Genomic DNA, 19189 nt, shown 5'->3' with positions numbered 1-19189 from the left:
GACACTGCATGTGCTCCTCCAGCCCTTCCTGACCCTGTAGGGATTAGGTTTTATTAAACAGAGCCACCAGATGGTACTTGGTGGATACAATAAAAGCAAAGAAATAACTTTGTATTACCACAAGGTAGTTCCTAATAAAGGCTCTAACCTGGGTCTGGTTGGTTTTGATAGAGATTAGTTTGAAGATATTTAGATCATCTTGTATGCATATTCCTATTTTTTCTCCATTATTGTGCAGTCCTTGCAATGCAGCTTTAGCAATGTGTTAGAAGCTCCAGCCTGAGTTCTGTGTGTGTTATTACGCCAAGTTTCTAGTATGCAGTAATAACCTGATGTTAGCAGTGGGGAGAAGTCTGTACTGTAAGGTGCTGCTTATAATGACAGTATAGGGAATATTTAAAGTTTCTCAGACTTTTTATAAAAATGGTCCTGAGATTTTTTTCTGGCAGACATAAAGGCATAATTGCATTTCACTTAGAGCTATTTAATTTTGAAATTATTATTCCCATTACTGCAGGATTTTTGTATAGCTTTCCTGTCTCTTTTGCAATCCAAAAAAAATTGGGGATTCCTGATCCTTTATTTCTTCCAAATTAAAGAAAATGATTGTTGAATTGCTGTATATATGGGCTCATGAAAGAAAAAAGAACACTCCCAAAGGAGTTGTAGTTTTGAGCATCTTTTGTGGCAGGTTTGATTATGAAATTGTCAGGATTAATGATCTTATAAATTATACATTTGAAGGCTTCCTCATGCTGTCTGCATAAACGAGTGCATCAGTTTAAGCTTCAGAACAAAGTAGTCTACCAACAAAAACTTTGTTACTTACTATATGGAAATTCCATTAGGAAAACTATAGAGAACAGGTCGGTCTCTCACAAGAGAACAGAGGGTCTTCATAGTTATATCAATGGGCCATATAAATCTCTTGAGAGGATGAATCTGTCTGATAGTAGCAGCTGCCAAGCTTATACTGTGAGTGGCATAAAATATTATCTCATGATTGTTACATACTGTCTGCAATACGTATTCCATTCAAAAGAATTCTGGAAGTTCGTAGCCTTTAAAATCAGATGCCGTGTTGTTATTAACATGAACAACTGAGTTCAGAAGTTCTATTTTTATATCAAATTCCAATTGCAAATTTAAAAAGCAATAGTCTGAGCATTTTTAAACTGATTTCACTGATACCTTCTGGATTCAGCAGCTGAATAGGGCAAAACAAATAACATGGAAGAGATGGAGATAGTATTTTTGTTATTTGCTTTATACTTTTGACAGATTTTCTATAAATTACTATATGTTATCTTTATGCAGATGTTTTCAATTTTTAAAAAAAACACAGTGATTTGCACTTATTGCACCGGATCCTAAAAAACAAGTATTCCATGAAACTTTCTTTAGTTCAGTTTGTAAACATCCAGCTTGTTTCCTTATTTTATTTTATTTTATTTTTAAGTTCCATGTCTAACTATTATATTCTGAGGTTGTTTGTTGAAATAAGTCTTAGCTGGTGATGCAATTTGGGCTTTTCTGCTAATTAATTGAAAAGCCTTCCTATACCAACTGAGTAATTGAAGCAAAGAAACAAGTAAGAAAAAGAAATAATGGTAGCATTTCTTGGCCCTTCAGATCACTGTGACTTAGACTTATGTCTGTAGAAAGGCTAAGTAATTGGGGGGGGGGGGGGAAATCAGATTAGAAAATCAGGGGAATCTGTAAAAATGACATTTCATTATATGTTCAAAAGAATCAATTGATAATGGACATTTACAAACTGATATGAGAAACTTATCACATGTGTCAAGGAGACACATGTTTGAATTGAATACCATAACCCTAACATTTTCCTGCATTTTAAGCATTCTCTATTAAAACTGTGGCTGCATTTATGGAGCGTGTAGTTCAACACACCTGAAGGATACCAGCCCAAGGAAAGCAACTCTATCCAGTAACATCATGTATACTTTGAACAGGAAAAAAGGAGAAGATTCTAATTCTAAGATAGCCACCAGGGAGATCTTAGATCTCCTGATAGATGTCCCTGTCTTCCAATAGTATTCTCAGGTACAACAAATAGGTCTGGTACTTACAAGAGTAACATTAGTAACATTAATTGAACATTTTCTCAGTAATATCCTCCTATGGAATGGCTTGAATCCCTCATATGTTGAAGCAAAAGTATTCAACTTTAAAGAAAAATGAATAACCTTTAACAATCTTTTTCCCTTTCAAAATGGTCAAGCATTTCTCTCTTCTGAAAAGCAGGCTTCTTGGTCTCTGTTTTTTAAAATTTCTCTGACTAAGTTTCAGGGGGAGGGGTGCGGAATCCTGGAAGCTTCGTCATACAAACACATCTTTTAAAGGTTGAAGCCTCTAAAATGTGAGGTTATGTGAATCTGTGGCTGCATGGTGCATAGTCTTTCACTTGGAATAATGATCATTTGTTAACTTTGAAATTGTAATTTTGTCTTGGCCTTTTATTCTTTCCCTTATTCTAAATGGGAGTTGAAGGCAGGCAGAAATACAAAGTAATTGATTTAACAGCCTAAGACAAGTACAAGAAAATAGGAGAGTTTGGTCTCAATGCTTGACTTGATCTGAGGCAGCTTTTTTCCAACCTTACCTCAGCACCTTGGGCCAACCAAGTGGCCTTTAAGCCTGAATGAGCATGACTTTTTTTCTACCATAAAGCTTCAGTATTCAGTTTTTCAAACTGTTTTGTAGCATTGGAAACAGAATTATATTGACAAGGTTAGAATTCATCTCCTGGAGGGGGACTATTATGCTATACTTTAAGTGCTAATATAACAGTTTGTGGTGGTACCTTAATAACAGCCCCAGCTTGCCTAATGAAAATAATGAAAGCAAACAGTACTCAGTGAGATTTTATTATGACTGAAGTGACTGCAATTTGAGGCAAATTATCCCTATTTTTGTTCTAATATCAAGCACAGACATGCTAAAGAAAGCGCTGTAAGTTTTGATGTAGAATTAGACTTCACTATTGTTAACATAGATGTAAGTGCATTTTCCATGTAAACAGCTCACAAGGGTCAAGCAGCAGAGACATTTTTTGTGTGAAGCTAGAAAGCAGTCTCCAGCCGGTTTGGAGCTCTGGGAGACGAGGAATCGACATCTTAACCCAAATGAAGGTTGGCACCTTTATGGGCACAGGGTTCACATACTTTTCTAACCACCTTTGAAAATTGCTTGTTAACTGCTTTTCAGCTATTAGGAACCTTTGGATGGACAAATTTTATATCACTGGGTAGGTTTCCTTCAATCCTTAGCAAAAGAAGTTTTAAATACAAGTAGCCACCAGGTTAAGAACACCCGGTTTACAGATGATTCATAGTTAAGAAAGGAACCTATTGTAGCAAAATTCAAGTTAAATACACATTGATTCAAGTTAAATACACAATGGTTAGAGTTCATTACACAATACTACTTCTACAGTATTATACAATAATACTGTTCCAGCTTACATACAAATCTGACTTAAGGACAGACTTTGGGGACAGAACTCATTCTTTAACTGGGGACTGACTACCTGTACAAGTTTAAGTACTTAAATTTTTATTTCTTTTGAAATAAACAGCAAAAGGATTATTAGAACTTTGATTTTGGAAAGTTACAAATGGACTAAGGGTCTGGATGGATTCGAAAGATTAAAGGAGAAGAACACTTAAATTTGACGTACTAATACAGAATGAAGCAAAATATTTTAACATTGGACATACTGAAGGATATTTTTGAACAATAGGCCTGGAGGTTAATTTTAAGAGTGTCTGCCTCTATAGATAGACTGTGTTTAGAAGATGTTATGGAAGAGGAACAAGTTTTACTGGAGCAGACTGAGACTGATCTGAAAGTTGATTTAAAAATGACAGGCTACCAGAATGATATGGAAAAAGATGCTACCAGAATGGTATGGAAAAAGATGCTAAACTGGACATACAAAAGAAACCGGCTGATATCTTAATAATTAAAAAGGATATACAAATAACAAACCAAGAGGGTGACCTGGATAACTTTCCTATATTGGATTTACAAAACAGACTTTTTAAAGCTTTGAAGAATTTTGTGAGAAGGGACAAAGAAAAATGGAAAGAAATCAAGTTTAGGACTATTTGAAGGGACTAAAGATCAAGATTGTTAAAAGGAAGGAATATAAAGTTGGTTTATTTGATCAAGGTTAAAATAGATATGTTGTTATTTCTGGTAACCCTTAATGGATTTTGCTGATCAGGACTGCACCATAAAGCTATAAGGATTTGTTTATAGATAAGAGATGGGATATGGGAAGAAGAGGTCATTTGTTGTATTTTAAGAGAAGGTGATAAGTTACTAAAATTATTTATACTTGTTGCAATAAAGGGGGAATTCATTATGTTTCTTTTCTTTTTACTATACTTTTATTTTTTCTTTTCTGTTTTTCTTTCTATTTTTTTCTGCACTGTTTTTTTTTCTTTTTTAAGTTTGTATTAGTTTTTATCTTTTTAATTGTAATTTTTAATAAAATCATTATATAAAAAAAGAATTTTGAAATAAAGTGCCCATAACCTGTCATTATTTTCTCTTGAAGTCAAGACAGAGTGGATGAAAACATAGCATATGAACTGAAGGCAGAGAGAATGTTATGGCCTTATCGACCTCAGATAAAATTACTATTTTAATTTGTAATTATTTTTCTATTCAGCCAGCATATAGTATTTACTATTTTGAAGTGCAGTATAAGCAAATTGCTATATAAAAAGTTGTTACCAGTAGAGAGACAGGCAAAGAAAGCTTCAGTCACTAATACTAGCATTGCTTATTATGTGGTTTATCAAGAAGCAGGAGAAGGGAATATTTTGAAATAAAATACTTAGCTGAAAGATATTGTACTGTATATTTACATGAAGGTTCATTGTTAGAGATTATTTTCTTAAATCCTGAAGATGAACATGTGAGTGGTCACAAGTCTTTAAAAAAACAAACAAACAGCTGTTTGACTTCCTGACACACTTTTTCAGGTAACTATTAATTATGAACCTAGTATATCTCATCTCTTGAGAAAAGCACTGAAAAGAATGGCATCCTGTATCTAATTCTAGAAAAAAAAATATGCATCATTCTTCAGTGGTTCTAGGTTAGGACAGTCTAGGTTTTGAAATATCTCCTCTGGGCTATCTAATATAATGATTTGATATTAGGTCAAATCATATTGATGTCTACTTCATTAGATTTATGGAATATTGATTGTGAATTGCAAATGTATAATGAACTGGAAATTATTAAGTTGACAGAAATGAAATATAGCAAGTATAGATGCTGATAAGTGCTTTAGTAGTAATTGCCACCCATAAAACAATTACAAAGACACCCCTAAATTACTCAGCAGATGAATATATTAAGTTATTTTTTTTAATGTCCCTGTTTAAGGCAAAGAAGACATTGTTGAAAATCTTGATGACCTGTAATTCAGCTGTTTTCCACTGAAATTGTGTCTGAGATTCCTTTAAGAAGTTTTACTGTTGGTTTTTTTTTTAATCCATCTCTGATAGCATCTAATCCAATAATTTATAGCAAAAGAATCTAGCATATAGTTTTCTTATTAGAGATAAATGACTGACTGCTTGATAATTAGCACAGTCACACTTGTAACTTTTTTATATACAGTGGGGCAAAAAAGTATTTAGTCAGCCACCAATTGTGCAAGTTCTCCCACTTAAAAAGATGAGAGAGGCCTGTAATTTTCATCATAGGTATACCTCAACTATGAGAGACAAAATGAGAAAAAAAATCCAGAAAATCACATTGTCTGATTTTTAAAGAATTTATTTGCAAATCATGGTGGAAAATAAGTATTTGGTCACCTACAAACAAGCAAGATGTCTGGCTCTCACAGACCTGTAACTACTTCTTTAAGAGGCTTCTCTGTCCTCCACTCGTTACCTGTAGTAATGGCACCTGTTTGACCTTGTTATCAGTATAAAAGACACCTGTCCACAACCTCAAACAGTCACACTCCAAACTCCACTATGGCCAAGACCAAAGAGCTGTTGAAGGACACCAGAAACAAAATTGTAGACCTGCACCAGGCTGGGAAGACTGAATCTGCAATAGGCAAGCAGCTTGGTGTGAAGACATCAACTGTGGGAGCAATAATTAGAAAATGGAAGACATACAAGACCACTGATAATCTCCCTCAATCTGGGGCTCAAGATTGCAAGATCTCACCCTGTGGGGTCAAAATGATCACAAGAATGGTGAGCAAAAATCCCAGAACCACACAGGGGGACCTAGTGAATGACCTGCAGAGAGCTGGGACCAAAGTAACAAAGGCTACCATCAGTAACACACTATGCTGCCAGGGACTCAAATCCTGCAGTGCCAGACGTGTCCCCCTGCTTAACCCAGTACATGTCTGGGCCCATCTGAAGTTTGCTAGAGAGCATTTGGATGATCCAGAAGAGGATTGGGACAATGTCATATGGTCAGATGAAACCAAAGTAGAATGTTTTGGTCTAAACTCAACTTGTCATGTTTGGAGGAGAGAGAATGCTGAGTTGCATCCAAAGAACACCATACCTACTGTGAAGCATGGGGGTGGAAACATCATGCTTTGGGGCTGTTTTTCTGCAAAGGGACCAGGACGACTGATCCGTGTAAAGGAAAGAATGAATGGGGCCATGTATCGTGAGATTTTGAGTGAACACCTCCTTCCATCAGCAAGGGCATTGAAGATGAAACGTGGCTGGGTCTTTCAGCATGACAATGATCCCAAACACACCGCCCGGGCAACGAAGGAGTGGCTTCGTAAGACGCATTTCAAGGTCCTGGAGTGGCCTAGCCAGTCTCCAGATCTCAACCCCATGGAAAACCTTTGGAGGGAGTTGAAAGTCCGTGTTGCCCAGCGACAGCCCCAAAACATCACTGCTCTAGAGGAGATCTGCATGGAGGAATGGGCCAAAATACCAGCAACAGTGTGTGAAAACCTTGTGAAGACTTACAGAAAATGTTTGACCTCTGTCATTGCCAACAAAGGATATATAACAAAGTATTGAGATGAACTTTTGATATTGACCAAATACTTATTTTCCACCATGATTTGCAAATAAATTCTTTAAAAATCAGACAATGTGATTTTCTGGATTTTTTCCCCCATTTTGTCTCTCATAGTTGAGGTATACCTATGATGAAAATTACAGGCCTCTCTCATCTTTTTAAGTGGGAGAACTTGCACAATTGGTGGCTGACTAAATACTTTGTTGCCCCACTGTATTGGGACAGTAATAGAACTAACCCAATATTTTAGGATATGCAAGGAATTATTTATAGGGGTGAAAAGAAGTGCTAATGCGGATGCCCACCAAACATGATTTGTTTTTAGGAATTCTGGTAAAATTAAGTCTTTGCCAGGAGCTTTGCTGTTTTCAACTGAATTGCTAATTTTTGGATTCCTAGGAGTGAAACTGAGGGCCATTCAAGAAGGAGATCATACATTAGCAAGTATACAAATCATCACCTAGATGTGTCTTCAGTAAGTCATGGAAGTGTTTGTCCCAGGAATTGGGAATTGAGTTGTTAATACTAGTAGAATTAAATCTAGCTGGGAGCTAAGTGACTAGGTATCAAAACAGGCAACCATCTTTACATAACAAAGCCTGCGAAGCATGGCCCAGTTCTGTAGTGTGTAACTTTGCTTCTTCTCCTTTAGTAGCCTCTTTTTTAAGTAAATAGAAGGTTTCACATGAAGAATTATTGTTATAGCTATGGACATTTTTATAAGCTAGGCTTACCTGTACTCTGAGACAAACTTTGTATAAAACTAAGATTTGGATCACTTATTGGGATGGTAAGAAAGAGGAAGGTGATTAGAAAGTAAGTGTTCTTGAGCAAAGCTGATGAGTTACAGAAATACAGTGGTACCTCGGTTCACGAACTTAATTCATTCTACAATTCTGGTCGCGAACCAAATTGGTCGTGAACCGAATCAAATTTCCTCATAAGGTTCAGTGTAAATAAGGTTAATCCATTCTGACCCCTACAAACGTGGTCGTGAACCGAATTGGTCGCCAACCTAATCAAATTTTCCCATAAGGTTCAGTGTAAATAAGGTTAATCCGTTCTGAACCATATGTATTTTTTTTTTAACCACAAAAATATGAAACAAAGTACAGGCGATCTCACCTAGAGGAAGCCACGACCACGTGTCAGAGCAGGGAAGATGGCCGTGGGTCATGTTCGTCCCCCGATGCAAGTTCATGAACGTAAGCAAACTTTTGCGAATGCTGCTGTTCGTGAACCAAATTGTTCGTGAACAGAAGCGTTCATGAACAGAGGTATTACTGTATAGAGATTGTTTTGTGGGTATCACTGACTATGTTTATAGATTGTTTCAGGAAATTAACCATCGGACATCAAAAAATTGGTTTGAGACCATAGACAGCTTACAGGATCATACAGACCTGAGATACCAATCAGTAGAAGAGGGATCCTTAACTTGTGGTGGTTGATTTTGCTTAATTGTCTCAAAAGCAAAGAATCCCATTAACAGCAGGTCTCTTATAAAAATAAAATTGCAAAGTGTCCTAAATAGTCTACAAATGTTGGGTTGGATAGTTTAGAGCACTATTCCACAGTGTTCTAAAACAAAAGGTACATGGCAGGGGTAGAGGATAATAGTAATTTGAGAGAGACAACATATATGACAGAAGTTGAACATTTGTATGCACTGAATCCAGGAAGTCGGGACATCTGAGCTGATGGGGAACAAGGACATGTGATGATTTTTGTCCATGGGCTTATTTGTCCATGGGCTTATCTGTTGTTTTAGGGTGGCATTCTGAGATAGAGAAGCAGAAGTCTGCACAAAGATGTCCACTGTAACAGAATCTGAGCTATTTAGTGATAGGTGTTGGAAAGCAAGTGATAGGACTAAAGAGGTCTTCCATCTGGTATAGACAGGATGAAGGAGATGCATGCCAATAGGAAGGAAGATATGTTGCTCTTGATAAATCACAGATAGGAACAGCTGTGTTGTCATCATGATTGCTGTTTAAAACAAGTCCCCCTTTGAACTTATTGGAAGACAGGTTTGGGTCTTTTGGACAATAGTTGTAAAGCCATTGGGAAGTAAGTAGCTAAATTCTGCCTTAAGCTCTGTAACATCTGAAAAACAAAAACTTACCTATTCCTGGGTAGCAAGACAAAAGAGTTCCTGACTTCTGTCTCTAAGAGTAGGAGAGCGGAAGGTGATTAATTCATCCTGGCGAGGATTCTGTTTTTGCCTTCCCATGGTCAGCCTCTCTGGGATAGCAGCCAGGTTCTTATCTATATCTTTTTCTCCAGCTCTGCTCTTGGCAATGAGCCCAACATCAGAAGGCACTAACAAAGGCTTAGTTGTCAGGTCTTTGGAAACTTGGCTAGGAGAAATTTGAAGAGAAGCCAGGTTGTTCCTCATTTTCATTAGCGTAGATGGGATTATGCAGGTATTAAATATAAGTATAATTCTACAGACGTCTCTGGAGTTTGGAAGCCACTCCACCGCTACTAAATCCACTGGAGAAATTGGAATGCATAGCAGCTAGCCCAAAGAAATTGCTGTTTTTTTAGAAGAGTAACATTTGTAGATGTTTGTTGCATTGTTTTGGATAACAAGCATAATTTGAGTTGTAAAATATATCATGACACAGCTTAATTTATCTCAGTGGAGTGAATTCAACTAATTTTCCTATTTACTGGAATGCCTCTTGGGGAATAGTAAAAGATGTGGAAGAGAATCCAATTTTCCATTGATGGCATTTAGATTTAAATATACCAGGGAATCTATGTCAGCAATAAGACGTTGATATGATGCCATAAGATCAGCCTGAAAAAGCAGAGTATTATTTTTTTAGCTACTTCTCTGTTGATTCAGCAAAAAAAATTCTTGCAGAGGGAGAGAAGCAGGCACATCCCATCCATTATATTTTTTGCTTCTTTCTTTACCTCGTAAACTGAACCATCTTATAAATAACCAGAGGTTCAAGGTGGTGGTTTAAGACAAGTAAATCTTCTACAGTTACTGGCATGAACTCTGGGTCTGGACCCAAGTCATCAATTCTTAATTTTTCTCAAGGCTTTGCTTTGGCTCATTTGGCCAGGACTGAAACACACACACACACCCGCCTTTTCTCCTTTTCTTTTTTCATTTTTCAAAGAGGAATCTGGTGGCTTTGAAAAGAAGAAACAGTTTCCATATCTCTGTGCTACTGTTCCTGTGAAAAGGCTAACTTACATCACTAGCATCTTGCATAAATTCTATTTTTGCAATCCCAGATTTACAGCCTTGTATCTATAATATGTGTCCCCAGACCACTGCAACCACTCTTTTTTCTAGAAACTCAACACTTTCAAGGGAAGTCATGGGCTGTATCTCAGATACAAGCAACTTTAATTAGGATGAAAATTGGCTTCTACAAAGGTTAGGAATATGGTTTTCTATGTATGTCTGCTCCAGGATTTAAGTTTTTTAAGTTTCTGAGTTTCATTCTTTGCCCTTTTGTTGTAATGAACTGCATGAGGCCATTTCTCACATTGCCCAGCCTGGGTTTAGAAAGTGGTCCTCTCTGATCCGTGGTTCATTTCTTGCTTTTCATAAGTTTTCTGTTCATGAACTCTTTATCAATGTAATAAACAGACAGATCAATATTATTCCACATGGACAACATTTAAAAATAATGCTGAATTATTTTCTCCTTATGAAATTGTTTTTTGTTGTTTCCTTTTTTTATTTTTTTACTTTTTTTCTCTTCCTTTTTCCTCCTTTTTTTTATAGTAAATCATAAGAAAATAAAAAGAAATCCTAACTTCACTCAGTTTTGTGCATAGCTTGGAAAGGGAAGAGCTTAGAAAATTCCAGTTTCACTTTGAGGGAGTAGGGGTTTTTTTTTGGAACATTACATAAAGAGTAAAAGAGAAATGTTGTACATATTCCAAGTAAGCATTAGTACATTTTCATCCCACCAAAATCTCAACCCCATGTGTAAGCTTTATAATAAACTAACATAAAGTTTGACATTCTAAAATGATTGGACTATTGCAGTGCACTCTATATGAGGCTGCCTTTGAAGACTATCTGGAAGGAATAGTGGACTGAAGATGGCTCCATGAAAAGTGAAGCCAACAGCTGTGGCAAAGAGCAGGGAGCAACTGTCTGGAGCATGTGTGGGCAATCTCTGGTCCTCTCCTTTATCAAGGGAGGTTCAAAGAGTCAGTCTGCTCACTGCCATTTCTTCCTCTGGGACACCTGTATTAGTTTTTACTATTGTAATTATAATATTTAATAAAATTATTTTTAAAACAAATTCTAAAATGTATAACATTTATTTATTTAGGAAATTTATATGGCCATCTAACCTAAGTGAATAATAACAATACAAAAATCAATATAAAAACAGAACAAAAAATACAATTAATTCTATATATTATATAGAATTTTGATATTCAGAATGTCCATCTTCTCTGAACTAGCCATGTAAACATTACATTGGCTTTATTTTCTTTGATATTGCAGTTCTATAATTCCCTTGTTCATAAATATTTTGTACCATTTCTAATATTAGTTTTTCTTTAGCTGTATGCCTTGTTTTTCCCATGTATATTTGAACATCACTAGCCTCCCTTTCTGCTTGAAATAGATTGTGTGAAACAAGGAACCTGAGAATTCCAATTGTTTTACTTGAAAAACTTCTATTTGAAAAACAAAGTTTTATGTAACATTGTGTGTTATTTGATATATAGGATGAAATGTGTGGCTTGCTTGTCCTTGTGTGTTAAATCTTTATCACTTTTTCCTCTACATATGAGTATGTACTATTTATTTATTTATTATTAAATTTGTATGCTGCCCATCGCCCCCAACGGGTGACTCTGGGCGGCTCACAATTAAAATCAAAAACCCATAAACAATTAAAAATACCCCATAAATAATTAAAATTAATCCATTAAAAATCAACTGTAAAAACATGTATACACATACATACACATATGTGCATTTATATGTATATATACCTTTAAAAAATAATGTTTGCTAATATTCAGAGTGGTCCACTTAATTTCCAGGCAGAAGATGAAGACACGAATAATGATTTGCCTGAAGTACATGGAGAACTAGTTGTGGCTGTGGTACCTTTTCTTCCAAGAGCTGCTTCCATTGAGTGGCATGTCATTGCAGTAGTAGACAAACAACAGCAAAGACAAAAACTTACACAGATGAGATCACTGGAGAGCTGCCAAATTAGATGTGAAGCTGTGCAGTCCTATCCAACATGTACTACAGCTGTTACCATATCTTTAACTCTGACTTCATCATCAGCTTCTACAATCAATTTAGATGAAGTCCTGCATAGTATGGTGGAAATGTTTAAGGAAGTTGCAGAGAAGATGTCAAAATATGGCGATATAACTCCATTAAGTTTTAGAACATTCTTCCGAACAAATATTGTTGAAAGGGAAGCACTGAAAACAGGTAAGTCTGTTGTATGTATTTTTAAGTACCCTGGAAAAATGTCAAGGTTCACCAAATAATGAAGTGGCTTTGCCTTTGTTTGGCAGTGTGGTCTACCTGGGACTTCCCAATAATCCCAGTCATTTCCCACAGAACATTAAACTCTAGAGAATCTAAACTCAAATGTTGAACTAGACTTCTTTAGTTCCAGAACTGCATTCAGTGTCAGGGAATGAGAAAACATCCTACTTAAACTGCACTTTAAAAGCCAAATGTTTAATTTCCAAGTTCTTCAAATACCACATGTAACAACAGGTTCTTTTAGATGTTGCTAAAATGTAGTGTGTCAAAAGATTGAGATTGTTGCCCTATTCAGGTTAGCATTTACCATATGAGCAGTCTCAATAATCTTCACTTTCCCATCCATGTTGCTCAAAGAATGTTAGCATCCTGACAGATTCTGCATGCTCTGGATAAGTATGTCTCAGAGGAAAGACTTTGCATGTACAATAATATTGTACTGACTTCCATATGAGCCAGTATCCTTATGCAACAAGATTCTTGCTCGGTGGAATCCAGCACATGTATATATGAAGGCTTTCCTTTGCAGACATCTGCACTGAATGTGGTTCAAATGAATTGATGGGGACAGTGCTTAATGGGAGTAATATGTTACTGCTGTTCATTTTATAATATCTAAATAGGGTTTATGTAACTCCAAATTCTGGTTAATAATAGAGATATTCGGTAAGATCTTTAGGTGCTATAAATTCATTTTACCTATATAATAATTAGACATGATTCAAATAAAGCATAATTTCCAGCATATTTGTCTTCAGCAAAGAGGGGGGTTCTGCTTAGTTCCCAGAAGTCAGCACAAGTCAGTAATGTCAGTGTGTTGTTTCATGTGTTCACATGCAACATCTCATTGGATCATAATAATTGATTTTCATGGCTTTGTGTGACAAATGAAAAAAAAAATAGAAAGAATAGGAATTGATGTTATGTGTATTATACTACTAAGTAAAAAGAGCTTCTGGTGGGCCAAAGAACCTACTTCTGTGTGTAGAATTTGTGAAAGTTTACCAGCCTTTCCCAACTTGGGCATCCTTCAAATGTGTGGACTTCAGTTCCTAGATTTCCCAGCCAGTCGGGCCATTGCTGATAATTTTGGAAGTTGTCCATATAACTGGAAGGTACCCAGGCCGATGTAGACAGAGTCCTTTAAAGTTATCTTTACTTCAGAATATAATACACATCCATTACAATAGATTGTACGGACACGTGCTTTTGTATGGAAAGCATCTTTGGAACTGAATGAACCTATAACTGCAGGCTTGGGAAATCTAGAATATAATATAGCACAGACCTACTGTATGTTGAATATATGCTCTGGGAATCCTCTTGTACCCAAGTTCTATGCAGAAAAAGAATTGCAGCTTTCACTCTCTTGTCTATAGAGTGTTATGACTGTGTGGGTATAGTTCAGGCACTGATAACTCCCAAATGTGCAAACATGAAAAAGAGATAGATATAAAGCTCAACTATCCATATTAATTAACTGGCATAAATGTTACCCCTCAAATATTGTGCTGTCCTATTTTTATATCTAACCTGCAGCGTTACTCAGGGGAAATTCAAGTTGAAGTTGCTTAATAGATTCAAAATATAAAAACAGGATGGAATAAACTTGTGACATGGAAAAAACACAGCTGGTGCATGAAAGAAGGGATTAAAATATACCTGACAGGGCATTATTTATTGCACAATAATGTTTTAAAAATTAATAGAATGTGCTTTTAGATTGCATTAGATTGCATTAACCACCCAGAGTCACTTTTCATGAGATGGGTGGTATCTAAATTTGAAATATAAATAAATAAAAATAAATAAATTTGTTTATTCTCTTCTTCTGAGTCTTTGAAGAGGTGTACAAGAGTTCTTATGATTTGATTTATGTTTACAGTAGCTCTACAAGCTTTGGTCCACTAATTTTATATATCTGAGTCTTAGAAGCAAGAAAATTTGGGGGAATTTCTATATCCAGCATTGTCAATTAAAGCCCACATAATTCTCTGTCAGCCACCAAAAGTCATTTTTTTTATTGCAAAGGGTTTTTTTTTTTTTAATCTGCGCTCAGTCGTTACCGACTCTGCAGTGACTGCTTGGACGAGTCCTTGCAGTTTTCAAGGCAAGGTGTTTCAGAAGTGGTTTGCCAGAGCCTCCTTCCTAGAGCAAAGCCGAGCTGGCGAGCACAGGAGGCGGGGTTTCCGTTCCTTTGCACCCTTTTCGGGTGCGCGCAGTTTCGCGCTTACCGGCAACTGCTCCCGACTCCTTTTGCAAGGCGCCACCGGCATTTTTCCTCCCACCGGAGTGAGAGTCCCCATTTATCTACTCACGTGAGTTTTCGAACTGTTGGGTTGACAGGAACTGGGGAGGAAACAGGAGCTCACCCTGTTAACGTGAAGGCTGGACTCGAACCGCTGAAGCGTCGACCATTTCTGGCCGGCAACTTTCAGCGTCATTAAGCCGCTGCGCCACCACGTCCCCCTTTGCAAAGGGGTAGAAATGTGTTAAATAAATAAACAAAACAAACAACACAGAGGGCCTTCAACCAGTTTTTTTGGTTCACCATTTTATGATTGTTCCAGCACAGGGATTGTTCTGTCACAGTGATGCATGCCTTGATCATCTTTCAGTACTGTAGGCTGCTGTATATGGGGCTAGCCTTGAAGATAACCAGCAACTTCAATGGATGCAAATGCAGTTGCCACAATTCTAATTGGCACTGACAATTGGATTTATTGGCTACTTATTTTTTTCCAGCCTGAAGGAATACCTTTCCATATCCTAACCTGTACATGCCTTAACTTTTTCAAAGGAGAATTTGAGCAGTTTGTTGGAAAGGAACATGGAAGAAAGTCTTTGTAGCAATTGTGCCTTCATTTATGTGACCATGGTATTGGTGCCAAATTAAAACTTGTTTATTTACCCAGGCATTTAATAGTGTTAAAGCTGATTTATAATCTGTTCTACTGTTCTCCCTCTCATTTATTTTTATGAGTGTATCTTACAATTCTGTTGTGTTGCATTCATGTTATATTTTAGTCTTTTTTGATTAACAGAGAGGGTGATTTAAAAGAGTCAAAAATATGTTTAACAGTTAGCAGGTCAAATGTTACAACAGCTAAAGCCATTCATAGCAAAACAAAAAAATCCATATCAGTTGTTCAATATCTGATCATTTAGTAGTTTCAGAAAATCTTAAGAACATAACCAGTAGATCTTTAGATGTTTGGTGTAGATCAGAAAGGGTTCCTGCTTCATAATAATTTAACAATAGTGACAACAAAATCTTGTAAATCTTCCTGAGCCACTAATTTGCACCTAGCTTCAGCTGGCTGATAAACAAGAACAAGCATTTGAGTAACTCACCATACTTGATCGGAATTATAGCAACTGATTTGGTCCCACAGACAGAGGAAGAAACATGGGGCAAGTGAGATGAATGTTATAAACAAAACATTTTCTTAAATAGAGAGATGGCATTTCAAATATTTAAATGTGAATTTCAATTGATATTTAATATATTTATTAAATATATCCATTGAAAGCTTCCTTACAGTAAAATATCTGATGATCATTTATTGAAAGGTCTGTGATTTACATTAGATTTGTTTTAATATGGGAATGAGCATATAAAAATATGTCTTCATTTGTCCTTTGAACCAGATTAATGCTTAATTCCAGCAGTCTGTTCTTTTCAGTGCATACATAAACTGGGAGAAAAATACGGTTTGCTAAGTAGAACTGGAAGTTATTGAGGATGTAAGAAAAAAGAAATGCTGTTGCAAATCTCAAATGAGTTGCTAATTAAAAGCATGTATTTTCCCTCTTTTGTCAAAAAGGATTTCAGTGTTCATTGAGCCAAGAGTGAGTAAATCAGAACAGCCCATTGCAACTGACAAAGACAAAAACTGAAAATATGGATTCTCTGTGTTGCAACAGATTACATTTTAGCTAATGTTACTGATGTCAGAAAAGGGAAAGATTTGTGCTGCAAACATGAGAAAGATAGCCTTCTGTCAGCCAAAGATAAAATGTAAAGTTTTATTGAAACAAGCGTGGCCCTGATGGTGAACTTCTCTGTAACAATCCCACCTACCAAATGAGGGCATTATAGGCTTTGTGTTGAAAGCACAGGGTATGTTAAATGCTGGGGGATTAGATTAAGCTGACATATATACTTAGTACGATACTCTAATACCTCTAGAAGGCTTTAGCATAAATTATGACTATTTATTTCCATATTCTCATTTACAAGTTCATTAATATAAATCAAAATTATTTCCCTATGCCATCCAGGCAAATTAGGTTATTTCTCAGCATGTGTACCTTCTTGCTATTAAGACTTTGGCAAGCCTTGTTCATATGCGTTATACAAAAATATAGAAAAATATAAATTACTAATCCTATTCTTTGTACAGAAATCAATAGAACAGGAGGCAATGATAAAATACTTGCTTAATCTCTGATGTGGTTTGTATCTCTGAACTGCTGTGAAATCTTCTGCGGGACAAACTGTGTTACCAGGAGCAAAACAAACAATTCCATAAGGTGGTATAACAAATTAAAATTGAAGCAAGAAAACTTTAATCCTATCCATAGAGAGAATGTCACATAATAAAAAGATGACTAAATTCATAGCTTGGAGGGGTTCCAGAAACATTCCATAATTAAAGGGCAGCCACTAGCAAAGTTTCTGCATTTGCTATCTCAACTGAATGAATAGATAGAAAAGTTCATAAGGCATTCTAGTGCACTGTTGGTGATCATGCTTAGTGCTGGCAACTACTTGGACTATGATTCGGTTTAGATCTCACTCCAATCTTTAACTCTGCTTAAAAACAATATCTGAACTGAGTAGACAGAGTTGGACTAGTTGACCTCTGAGGTACCTTTCAACTCTAGGATTCTATGATTGTTTGAAATAAATTTTCCAATAATTTTTAGTGTCAGCTGTGTTTTTTTCACATTATTCTGGAAAGTTAAGTAATGGTTGGACAATGTAAAAAACACCACCTTGATAGGTTCTAAGACATCTGTTTACTTAATTTCCAAACTGAAATAATTGAAATTGAAAAATGAACACATTTTTTAAAATCCCCAAATGGTCTGAACATTTATTATTGCTAAAGTGGACCTTTCAGTCTCTTAATGGATTTAGCCTACATGAGTGAGCAATAAGGATTTTGACTGTTGATAAAAATTCTTACTCAAGACTTTTTGAATCCTACTGTTCCCTCTCTTGCTGTTCTTTAGTATTCTTGTTTTATCCCTTCCACACCAAAGTATGACATGAGATTTTAATTTCACTGTAACATTATTTGCATAAGGATTTCCATTAAAACCCCCTTCATAGATTGCCTTGCCACAGTTTCTGTCAGTAGAAGAGACTGAAGTAATGGAGGTCTCTCAGGCATTCAGGCCAAAATGTATGTAAATAATGTGTTGATAATTTTGGACACATTATTATTATGATTATGATAGGCCATGTTCAAGGACTATCTCTTAGTAGTTCATATATCCCTTATAATCTTGAGAGTTAGAGGGAGGGGATCTTTCAGAAAAAGTATTAGAGAATTCTGATTACAAGAAATGCACATTTATGCCAGAACTTGCCCTACTCTCCTCTTACTTTTGGTGGCTCTCCTCTCCCAAAATGGGGATTTGAGGTGGCTCAGCAGATCTTTGACCAAAGGATACAAAGAAAGAAAGAAAGAAAGAAAGAAAGAAAGAAAGAAAGAAAGAAAGAAAGAAAGAAAGAAAGAAAGGGGGGAGCTGAAGTCAGTTTTGACATGTATCAGCAAGCTAGGCTACCATGTTCTAATATGGAAAAGGCACAAAAAATTCTGAAGGTTCTGCTATGAAAATCATAGCATGGAATCTTTTATGTGCGATGCCTTTGGCCCCTTAAGTCTTCACAAAAATATTAGTAGTACTAATGACTCATTATATATATTTGCCTCTATTGATACTAATGACTCACAAGTCAAGGATTTCTTTTCCTCTTTCTTATTTAATATGAATGTGTTAACAATGCTTAATCAGCATCCAGATTAGCCAGGGTTAATAGAAGAGAACCTGGTGAACTACAAAACCAGTGCCTTGAGGTCACCTCAATACTTGGAATACTTGGGAGTAATTCTAGTCCATGCAGAATTTTTCTGACCCAGGAAAGTATTGGGAAGAAAGTATAGGTCTTGGTCATCCACTATCAGCCCCAATAGGTAGACCTGACCCAGAAAATTAGGGAGGCATTTGCCTGAGTTGTGTCCAAATATTATTTTCCAGGACTTAAAGAACTTTCAGCCCCCTTTGCCTGGATAATGGTTCTTGAATATTCTGCCATAATGGAACTTGCCAGCCTGCTAGCTATGCTAATTTTCTGTTAGAATTTGGTGCCTGGCCTTATTCTGTTCTGGGAGGTTCTAGAGGCTGTTCTTGCCCTTTCAAGACTTCACTGACCTCCAGACACACAGAGAGATTCTAGTGTCAGAATCAGTCTTAATAGAATTGGATCAGAAGCTAATGACAGACAGGCTATTGAAAGGGGTCAATGTGGAGTATTAGATGGTATTTCCATAATCACAGAAGATAGTTTGTGGATAGCCCATCTTAAGACCATGATGGCTTAGGGAGAATAATGCT

General features: G+C 36.3%; 1 protein-coding gene across 2 annotated transcripts in view; it reads left to right on the top strand.

Moving 5' to 3' along the window:
- The window catches only part of DPH6 (diphthamine biosynthesis 6), a 224428-nt gene that overhangs the window by 173274 nt on the left and 31965 nt on the right, over positions 1–19189 (top strand). For both annotated transcript variants that reach the window (XM_025165624.2, XM_025165623.2), the window contains one exon: positions 12094–12499. In XM_025165624.2, coding sequence (XP_025021392.1) covers positions 12094–12499 — 406 coding nt within the window. The remainder of the gene's footprint in view (positions 1–12093; positions 12500–19189) is intronic.

The sequence above is a fragment of the Python bivittatus genome, unplaced genomic scaffold (assembly GCF_059951505.1).
Source record: "Python bivittatus isolate LINGU-HERP-01145 unplaced genomic scaffold, Pbiv_v1 ctg000480_np1212, whole genome shotgun sequence".
NCBI lineage: Eukaryota > Metazoa > Chordata > Lepidosauria > Squamata > Pythonidae > Python > Python bivittatus.
This window is presented reverse-complemented; position numbering and strand designations above follow the sequence as displayed.